Raw genomic sequence first — 11,025 nt, 5'->3', positions numbered from 1 at the left:
ATGCCCCGTATAGACATGAAGCCAGGAGACAGAGGAAACAGCAGCTGGGGAGGTTGGAACATAGAATGCACTAACTAGGGCAAGTGATGAAATGTTATTCTGCAGATGTAGTGGGGAGCCAGACCCTTCAGTTTCTCTGCAGACATCACCAAGAAGCGTGTTTAATTTTCAGGAGTCATGTGTAAGATTTCCAAACTCCTCTGCAAAGGCATGCACTTGGAAGTCCTTCCCTTCCCTCAAGACTCCTATGTGAGCCTTGCTTAGGGTGGTTTTCATGTCAGCAAAAGGGACTTGCTCTTTTAGGTCTCATTGACGCTACTTCTCAGAGGACTGTCAAATGAGGTTGCCTCCAGATTCACAGGGAACATACTTTGTCGGAGGGAAGCCTTTAAGACTGTATTTTGTTCTGTTTAATCACATTCTTTTCCAAAATCCGTTAACAGAAAAACAGCAGCATATTTTAGTCTCTCTACTTTTTAGACCATTGTAAAACCCCAGTGATGGAGTAAAAAAATGACAAAAATCTGGTTTTCTCTGCTCAAAGACACCCTCATTTTAAGCTTTGGTGGTTTCATAAAAATTTCATGTTAATGAAAAAGCCAGTCTCATGCTAGCTTGTGCTACCACCTTCTCACTCCATTTTAGTAAAAAGGGCACACCCAACTCTTGTCCATTCTTCTGAATGCTTTCACTCTGTTGTATCTTGAAAAATGACTTGGGAAAGCCTTTAAAACTGTGTTGATTCCAGCGCAGATTTCTTCTCCCTGTGTGCACACACATGTATGCATCCACCTAGCCCATGTTCCCAACTTCTTCGTCTAAAAGGCAATCACTCTCTCCTTCCATAGCACATCAGTTACTGACCATCTAGGGTCCACATGTAGGGGTCCCACTGTCATAGACAGGACAACAGGCCACTCTGAGAGCATTGACTGCTCTGTTCCATCTCACATTAGTTTAATAATACCTAACATGTCTATAGGATCTACTATGTGCCAGGCACTATGCTGAATGCTTTCAAATTCTTCTCTCATTTGATCCTTACAACAACCCTGGGAGACAGCTCTTCATCCATATTACAGATGGGAAAACTGAGGCAAACGGAAGTCAGGTGACAGGTTGATGACTTTGCACAGCCCTGCCTCACTTAAATCCAATTTACTTGCAGGTCAAGATAGCACCTTCTCGGTGTCAATGGTCATGTTCAAGAACAAAGGACAAATAACCACAGATAATCAGCGTCTGAGGCTAAATTTGAACTCAGGTATTCCTGACGACAGGGAAGATGTTCTATCTACATTGGCCCCTGGCTGAACACCTTGATTTGTTGCTTTGCTTTCTTTCTGGTTTTCATCGACAGATACTTGCAGGAGGATCTGCCTCATTTAGGTTCCACGTCAAGGTTTCTAAATTAAAACAGCCTTTTATTTCTACCGTATTGGTTAAAATGATAGAAGGAGAAAATGACAAATGTTGGAGGGAACACTAATTCATTATTGGTGAAGTTGTGAACTGATCCAACCATTCTGGAGAGCAATCTGGAATTATGCCCAAAGACTTATTAAACCACCTATGCCATTTTACCAAGCCATATCACTACTAGTTCTATTTCCAAAGGTTATCAGAGAAGAAGGAAAATAACCTATATGTGCTAAAATGTTTATAGCAGCTTTCTTTGTGGTGGCAAAGAAGTGGAAACACTGGGGGGTCCCTGCTGGGAAATGGCTGAACAACTCGTGGTGTGTGATTGTGATGGAACACTACTGTGCCATAAGAAATGATGAGCTCAATGATCTTAGAAAAACACGGAAAGACTTGCATGAAAGAATGAAAAAGCCCAATGAGCAGAACCAAGAGAACATTGTATATAGCAACAGCCATAGGAATGACTTCCAGTGAACTAGTTAGTTTTATGATTATAAATATGCAAATTAACTATAAAAGACATATGAAGAAAGTTGCTATCTGCATCCAGAGAAAGAGCTGATAGAAATAGAAGTATGTATAGAATAATTTTACATAAGTGCGTGCATACATGCATTGCGTGTGTGTGTGTGTGTGTTTGTAGCTATTTGTGTCTAATGGTAGCCATCTCTTGGTTGGGGTGCGGCAACGTAGAAAAAAGAAGAAAAAACAGCAAGTTATGCTTAGTAGATTTGCAGTTTTTATGTCCAGTCATTTTCTATTGAACTGTTATGGAAGTGCTTGTTTTAGTCCATAAATATGTATCAATATAAAAAATAAAAGAAAAAGGTCTCTGTAGACATTTTCTCCTAAATAAGATTTTGCTGTTTTGTGAGGCAGGACTACAAATCTCAGGCCATCATCATTCTCCACCAGCAAGTTTTGCACATTAGCTAGTAAAATAGAAATGCCCTTGGCTGCCATATTTCTCTCTTTAGTGGGAGATCTAGCATTTGCTGAATGAAGTGACTTCTACAATCTCTCTTTTTTCATTGTGTGGCTTAATATGAGAATGAACATTTTTATTTGTGTCCATTTCCTACTTTGGGAAGTCATTGGCTTCTAGGTTGGATTGGAACGGCTCTAATCACTTAAAATGTCTCCTCCTATATAAGAACTTCTTCAAACAGGGTATTTACCTTGACCTTTGTTCAGAACAGTCCATCAGCTACCTATGGATATGACTGGGGAACCCGTTATTTTGTATCTGTTAAACTATTCTCCATTTTCCTTCCTGTGAGATTATTCAGTGCTGATCATATCCAGCCCCTCCCATCTCTCAAAGAATACTTTTATGCTGGGCAGAAATAAGACTGCTCAGTAATCTAGTAACTAGGACCATTCGTTTCTTGAGCCCGAACCATGTTTTTCATGACAGTTTTTCTGTCTTCTCCTGCACCCATTTTCATATTGAAATTGAGTGTCAAGGCATGTGTTGCCTCAGAAATTCGTTGTGGAACTTCTCAAGTGAATCATTGCTGCCTCTCCAGGTTGCTTCTCCATTATTCCGTCGTTTTCAGTCTCTACTTCGTCCCAATGGTTTTCCTGCTCTTCCCCATCCATGCCATTCATCTCCCACCTCCAGGCCTTTGTAAGGGCTGTTCCTGGTTCCAGGAATGCTCTTCTTCCTTACATTGGTTTCTTGGAAGCCACTGCTCCCTTCATGGCTCAGCCCAGGTGCCTGCCCTCAAAATCCCTGTCAAACAGGAGATAATCACTAAGGGTTTGTCAAGGCTTCCTGTGTGCTAAGATACTAGGGGAGGATGCAAAAGCCAACGCAGTCCCTGCCTTCACTGAGCTCACGTTCTTATTCTCACTTTTGGTGTGTATTTCTTTGTATGTAGCTCGTGTTTATTGATCTGAACATGCCATGTCCATACAAATAGAAAGTAAGTTCCTTGAGGGCAGTATATGTCTCATTTGTACATTCATATCACCCACCTAGCACAGTTCTGCTTCTCTCTTTCTGCTGCCCTACAGAGGCATCCCACAGACCAAATAATATTTTTTAAAGACACAAAATTACTGGGGCAGCTAAGGGGTGCAGTGAATAAGGCACCAGTCCTGGAATCAGGAGAACCTGAGCTCAAATCTGGCCTCAGACACTTTTCACTTACTGGTTGTGTAACCTTGGGAAAGTCACTTAACCCCAATTTCCCTGCCTTCCCCCTTCCAAAAAGCAAAAAAAGAAAATGCTTATTTTCTTTGTGATTCCTGCAGAACAAGTTCATCAAATAACTGTAGCAGCAAGCACGCCAGCGTCCCCAGGATCGCTGCCAACATAGGTTCTTGGATCTGCTTTGTTAAAGGAAAGCAACTCAAAATAGGTTAACAAGCTTACTTTAATCAGTCAAACATATATATCATTTACCTAGTTCAGGGGAAAAAGGTCAGCACCCCGAACTTCAGAGTATACAGACAGAATTATCAAGACAGAGAAACAGATCAAGTAGACAGATTTCCAAACTGGCCAACCATTACATCCATACCAAATCAACATCTGGGTTTCAAAGCCGGGGGGGGGGGGGGGGGCTCTCAACTTCTGATTTTCATCTGATCAAATCGCAGAACACTTCTTAAAGTGAGCCCCAACACATCAGGGCTGATATGGCCTTCTCCTGACTCAGAGAATGTAACAACCTTATTGACTCACTGGCTAATCAAGAAGTATCTACTGAAAAACAAGCCTCCCACCCCAGGCTCCAGGTGCTCTTTAGCCTAGGGGCAGGGAAGATCTTCCAAATTTACATTCCCATTACAATAACCCAAAGTTGTTTCTTGTTGCCTTTGATTGCAAGATGAAACCAATTCTTCCCACTCTGCTATTCACCTTTTTGGGGTGAACTTGACAGCTGCCCTTCCATTTAGCAATACATTGGGTTTTTTTTTTAATATCAGTTTTCTGATTTCCCATTTATCAAAACTGTCTATGAATGAGGCTCCTTCCTCCTGCAGTGCTCACTTACTGGTCATTAGGCCAAGGTCATACCTAGAGTCTCCCAGTCTCTAACGTTAAATGAATATTTTAATACTTTGAATTAAAAGATTCTTGACCTTCTCTTCTTCTTTTCTGCCAATCTTCTCTTGCCATTGCAGAAGTAGAAGGGAGGTGGAATAGATAGAGACCTATTTTGTATTTTGTGGCCATTTTGTGAGTTGCTGTTGTTGGAAAACAGAGGATTTTAGTGGGACCAATTACTGAACATTGGTATAGAATTCCATTGGTATAGAAAACTCCATTTGCCAATACAAGTCAGCATCTTCTTGGCAGCATAGAGACTTGAAGAGCTTAGGAGACTTTCTCATGATCACACAGCCAGGAAATGTCAGAAGTAGGACTTGAACTCAGGTCCTCTTGGCTAAAAGGCCAGCTCTCTTTTCAATTGAAAACAATGGAAATTCACCTTAGTGATGGACTCTCCTTGATGCATATATATATATATATAATATATATATATATATATATACATATATATATACATAATATGCTCACTAAGAATATGTCTTCCACTCATGGCTTCCATTGAGGCTGATTTTGCTGTATATCCCTAGACACTGAAATTCCCAGGATTTAGCTACAAGCTGCTCATGGATTTTGGTTCTGTCTTCCCACAGAGTCTAACAGTTCATTTGCTAAGTTCATTGTCTGCTGCTTCCGGTGCTGTTTCTGGTGTTTGGAAAAAGTCCTCAAGTTTATAAACAGAAATGCCTACATAATGGTAGGTAGCTGGATTTGTGCCTTGTGGGGCTCTGTCACTTCCAAACTAGAATCGTGCGGACAATGGCATCTGTGGAGCAAGGACCTCCGTTGGTGCTGTTGCTTTCAGTCCCACGGGGATCCTAGGGTTTAAGAATATCGCACAAGATTCAAGTATTTACCAACTTAATCTGCTTCAATGGTGATCTGAATAATCATCCTTCAGAGAGCAAGGCTATACTTTATGGCATCTTTATTTGTGCCCACACTGGATTTTATGTTTTCTTGACCTGGTCATGGCATATTAGAACATGTATGTATATATGTATACACACATATATATGTGCCAGGGGCATCCTGGAGCCAGCTCAAACCAGCTTCCACAAGCTAATTGTTAAATTTTCAGCATAAGCATTAATACCTTGGAAATCGGCAAAAACAAATCAGGCTTTGATTTCTCTCAGAATTCTCCCTCTTCCCTCCCCTCCCCAACCACAGCTGGTCCTAATGCAATGTATCAGCTCCTTCAGGTCCCTCTGGGCAGACCCTAGAGCAGCTGGCCCCCTAGAGCTGGCAGCCATTCTCCCTGGAGAGGTTTCAGAAGATTTGTGCTTTGGGATGGGAGAAACGCAGCCTCATTTCCTTGAAACTCTGACTGAAAGGTAGCATTTTCTTCCATTAGGGAGGGGGAAGGAAGGGAATGATCACTGACGTAGCCCCCACTATGTGCCAGGCACTGTGCTGAGTGCTTTCCCAAATGTGATCTCTTCTGATACTCCCAACAACCCTGGAGACAGGTGCTGTAATTATCTCCATTTTACAGTTGGGGAAACTGAGGCAAAAAGAGGGTCCCACAGGTAGGAAGGATAGGAGGCTGAATTTGAGCTTAGGTCCTCCCAGCTCTATCTCCTGTACCTCCCGCTGCGGCATAATCACAGTCGTCCTTATGTAGAATAAGGACAAACATAGGCAAAAACATTATTCCAAACAGGTTTTGGAGACACAAAACGTTTGAGATCTTATTTAGATGACTTGGGGACACCAATTTGCTCTTCTCTGCAGTTCTCTGATTTGGGGGAAGTGTAGATAGATAAGGACTGGAGTGGGAGGACCTAGATCTCCAGGATTACAGGATATTGGTTGGGATGTGGAAGAAATCTCCTAGGCGATAGAGCCCCAAGCCTCACTGAACAGATGAAGAAACTGAGGCCCATGGAGGACCCTCAGATCATAGATTTGCAGTCAGAAGGAACCCTAAAGGACACCCAATCAAGCCCCCTTATTCTACAGATGAGGAATGGAGGCCCATAGATGTGAAGGGATTTAACTGGGGACAAACAGGTGAGTAAGTGGAAGCACGAGGTCTGCTGTTTGTGCTGTGTGTTGTTGGGCAGGCCACTCACCCACTCAGAGACTAAAATGAGGCCATTGGGTTAGATGACCTCTACATCTCTGGTCTCCAAACCTCTCTGAGCCCCAGTGAGGATCAGGGCCTTTGACCGGGGATTCATGACTATGGTTGCTGTTTATTTTTTAATATTTTGAAATCCTTTGTTATCCCATGTATTTAGTTTTCTGCTTTTAAAACACATGATTCTGAGAGGGTTTGATAGGTCCCATCCAACTGCCAAAGGAGGCCTAACATAAAGAGAAGGAAAAAGCCCTCCTCTGGATTTCTGTTTGTAAATTCTATAGAGCATGGAGTCTTCATGACCGCCAGCAATATTGTTGGCAATAATGAACAAATGCCAAGGTCAGGAACCACCCCCTTCATTCCCAGGACTCCCCCCAACAAAAAACCAAACCAAACCAAAAGCCAAGCCTCCCCCTTATTCCCACTAAGAAAGACACAGGGCGATGGGCATTGCTGACAGTGAGACCTCCTCTCGTACACTCAGCCTCATTTTCGCTCCCATGAGGCCATTGTTCTGACTCTAGGACATCACTTCATTTCTGTTTTGTTTGGTTTTGCTACAGATCGCGATATACGGAGAGAACTTCTGCACGGCAGCCCGAGATGCGTTCATGCTCGTGATGAGAAACGTGGTGAGGTCAGTGGTCAAACTGAATGCTAGCGCTCTCCTTAGTCAGCCAGGCATCAGGCATCTTTAAAGCATCTGCCATGCTCTAGCTGCTGGCACACACACCATACATTGGTGTGAGTGGCCTTCTCATTGCATCTTCTAGGAGATGGCCTCCCATCTACTCCACATGGAACTTGTGTACATACCTCATTACCCACATGCTGTCTTCCCCACTAGGTTGTAAGCTCCTGGTGGGCAGGGACCATCTTGGCCCTCCTTTGAACCTCCAGAACTTGGCTTGGTGATTGGCCCTTGTGCAGGAAGTGTTTGAAGATGCTTTGGGGAACATTCAGTCAGTCAGTCCACAAAGACTGCTTGAGCTCAGTTTGCATATGAGGCACTATTAGGCCCCAGAAAAAGCTGGAAGTTGAATAAGACAGTTGCTTCTCTTAGAATTTCTGATTCAGGTAGGGAGATGAGACTCTTGTCCCCATCCTCCCAGGCACCATTATAACATTCCTATGCTTTAAGGTTTGCAAAGAACTTTGGAAAAGATCTTGTTGGATACAATAGCCCTGGGAGATAGGTGCTATTATTCTCATTCTCATTTTACAGGTGGAGAAACCAAGGCTGAAAGAGATTACATGACCTGCTCAGGGTCACCCAGCTAGTAAGGGTCTGAGGCAGGATTTTTACTCAGGATTTCCTGGCTCTTAAGTCTGGCTTTCTATTGACCATGCCCGCTAGGAAGATGCCTACAGAACTTAGCCATCTGGATGGCCCCTAGACACATCAAACACAACATGTCCACAATCAAGCTTATGTCTTTCCCTCTCTTTCTGTCTGTGGTACCACCAGTCATGCCATTGTCCATGTTGGAAACCTTGGAAGTGATTTCTGGCCTTCCCTAAGCCTCCCTAGTTTATATAATAAGTCCCTAAGTCCTGTTTCAACATCTCTTACATTCACCCCCTCCTCTCCATTCCTGTTGCCAATATATATTTTTCATCCATGGTTTCTTGAAATAGAATCTGGAAAACCATACTTTGATAAAACCCATTGGATTTCAAATGCAGTCACTTAGCTAGTCCTATCCATGGAAATCTTATCCTTACAAATATACAGTAATAAAATAGGAAAAGAGATAAGTAATGAATTGAATATGTCGTAAAGGATTAGAAAACAACAAATGAACAAACAAAATAAGCACAAAAGAAAAGATGTTAAAATTGGAGGGGAAATAAATTAATTGGAAACAGAAATAACCGTAGAAATGATAAATACAAGTGAAAGCCAGTTCTTCTCCAGCATTTATCACTTCCTTTTCCTGTCATATTAGCCACTCTGATAGGTGGGACATGGTTCCTCAGAGTTGTTTTAATTTGTATTTCTCTAGTCAATAGTGATTTAGGACATTTTTTCATATGACCGGATAGCTTTAATTTCTTCATCTGCAAACTGCCTGTTCATATCCTTCACAATACATTCTAAATGGATGCATGGCCTTGAGATTAAAGATCGTGCCCTAAAATAGAAGAGAAAGGTCACTGCCTCTCATGGCTATTGGTAAGAGATGTGTTAACTCAGCAAGAGATGGAAGCACCATAAAAACTAAACGAAAATCGATAACGTTCAGTGCTTGAAACTGAGAGGCGTCTTCCCTGACAACATGAATGCATATGGGATAAGAAGGGAAACGCCGAGGGGAGGGGATTCTTTGTATCAGGTTGATCTGACAAGGGTTATGTAGCAAGATACATAAACTGTCTAAGCACACAATACATAATATCCATTCTCCAGCAGATTAATGGGCAAAGAATGTGAACAAATGTTTCTCAAAAGAACTGTCAAATGTTCACGATCACATGAAAAGAATGCTCCAAGTCACAATGCAAGTCAACATGACCCTGAGGTTTGCAAGTTGATGAAAATGACCAAAACTTGGCAACTCTCATGGTTGGAGGGGTTGTGCAGAGGGGCTTTGAAGTGGTACAGTTATTTGGGAGAGCAATTTGGAATTATGCAGAGAAAGCCATCAAAATATCTACACCCTTTGAGTCAGCGACTCCATTCCGGGGCTTATGCCCCAAGGAAATTACTGGAAAGCAAAAAGTCCCCACGTGCTCCGAAACACTTAGAGCAGCACTTTTGTGATAGCTAAGAGTTAGGCACAAAGCAGACTCTCATTAATTGGGGAATGTATAAACAATGTGTGGTATATGAATGTAAGGACATATCACTGTGCTATGAGAAATGATGCGTGCGCTGAATACAGAGAAGCATGGAAAGAGCGACATGAATGGATGTCTGCGGAGTAAAGTCAGGAGAGCCAAGGGGGCCAAAAAATCCAGAGTTAATGGAGATCACGTGAGACTCAAATCCAAAGCACTGTCAGCACCAATGTTATGATAACTGTCAGACAGAAGATTTAAACATTTGGCTTTGCTTTCAGTCTAATGTCTGTTCTTTTCTTGGGAGTTGATTACTACCCTGTATTTCTGCCCATTTGCCTCACTTTCCTCATTTGTCACTACTGTGACATGTTGGCTGTCTTCATGTTCTAGCTGCACCAACATGTCATCTTCATCAAATAGTCACGGACCGAAGTTGGTGATTAAGGAGGGGAAAAAAAACAAGAAAATGACGGAAGGGTGGGAAGGCCTGGATGGGCCAAAGGGAACGACTACTACAGCCATCGAACATTCTGAAGTCCCATTGTAGCTTCAGTAGCAGCATCGTCGCTGGGAGAACAACATGGCCTCAAAAGCATTCCTGAATGGCTCTGCCAGGCTGGCTTCTGCTTAATGCATGAAATCTATTCAGCTCCATCTCTGGCCCCAGGTTCATGCTGCACACCCAGCTTTGGTCAGACCAAATGTTAGGCCAGATTCCTGCGCGATGCCTCCCCCTGCTCTCTGTCAATCCCCAAGACCCCGCAGAAATGCACATTGGGCAAGGCATGGGGGTTCGCAGGGTGATTTTCTTCCTTCTCTGTCATGCAGAGTTGCTGTGTTGGACAAAGTGACAGAATTCTTGTTATGGATGGGGAAGCTGCTTATTTCCACGGGTATAGGTAAGTAATCCACAAGATAGAGGGAATGGGAGTGTTTTACAAAGCAGCCTTAAATGACATCCCCATGCAAATGAATAATGACCTTCTTCCTGTTTTAATAGGTGTCCTGGGCTATATGTTCTTCACGAAAAAACTCCCGATCACAGCACCAGCACTGAACTATTACTGGTTGCCTCTGTTGGTAAGAAAGGGCTACACCTGTGTTGCACACCCTGGAGCTTTTGAGGATGGGAGGCAAGGCAGGGCACAGGGCAGGGCATGGGCTTCAAAGCCCGCCTTGTTCCTGGAGCCATACTGGTTGTGCTGCCTGGATAGTCCATCACTTCACTGTCTGGCCTTCAGGTTGCTCTTGTCAAATGAAGGCTTGGAATAGGTGGACGACCTTTGAGATTTCAGCCATCTCGTGATCTGTGTGTCTATGATTATATGATGATGCAACAAGAGGGTGAGACTCCATCCCCTCCCAGTGTCCTTCCAACTTTGAATCCACGACCCGAGGGTCCCTAGAGCTTTCCACAAAGGTTAAACCTATGGATTTATAGAGGGTTGTGCGCGAAAAATTATTGCTCTAAAGCTACCTGAGGCATGGGACCTGTAGCAGGCTCGTGACTGAGGACTGGCTTCAAAACGAATGCCCTTCCCCTGGTTCCAGTTAGATTTAGGGCAGAGGATGGGAAAGGAATCATGACTGACAGCTGCTAATTGGCAGACCAGAACCAGAGCCGGAACCAGAGCCAGAACCAGAGCCAGAGCCAGACCCAGAGCCA

General features: G+C 43.2%; 1 protein-coding gene across 1 annotated transcript in view; it reads left to right on the top strand.

The window, feature by feature from the left end:
- SLC44A5 (solute carrier family 44 member 5) overlaps window positions 1-11,025 on the top strand; it is a 183,622-nt gene that overhangs the window by 165,516 nt on the left and 7,081 nt on the right. The window contains exons 18-21 of the mRNA XM_069102247.1: window positions 5,080-5,183; window positions 7,139-7,212; window positions 10,188-10,258; window positions 10,360-10,439. Coding sequence (XP_068958348.1) covers window positions 5,080-5,183; window positions 7,139-7,212; window positions 10,188-10,258; window positions 10,360-10,439 — 329 coding nt within the window. The remainder of the gene's footprint in view (window positions 1-5,079; window positions 5,184-7,138; window positions 7,213-10,187; window positions 10,259-10,359; window positions 10,440-11,025) is intronic.

This window comes from Petaurus breviceps, unplaced genomic scaffold, assembly GCF_028583685.1.
Source record: "Petaurus breviceps papuanus isolate PSGF00001 unplaced genomic scaffold, PetGlider_PUasm1.0 545, whole genome shotgun sequence".
In the NCBI taxonomy this organism is placed as follows: domain Eukaryota; kingdom Metazoa; phylum Chordata; class Mammalia; order Diprotodontia; family Petauridae; genus Petaurus; species Petaurus breviceps.
Note: the sequence above shows the minus strand (reverse complement) of the source record. Positions and strands in the feature narration are given on the sequence as shown.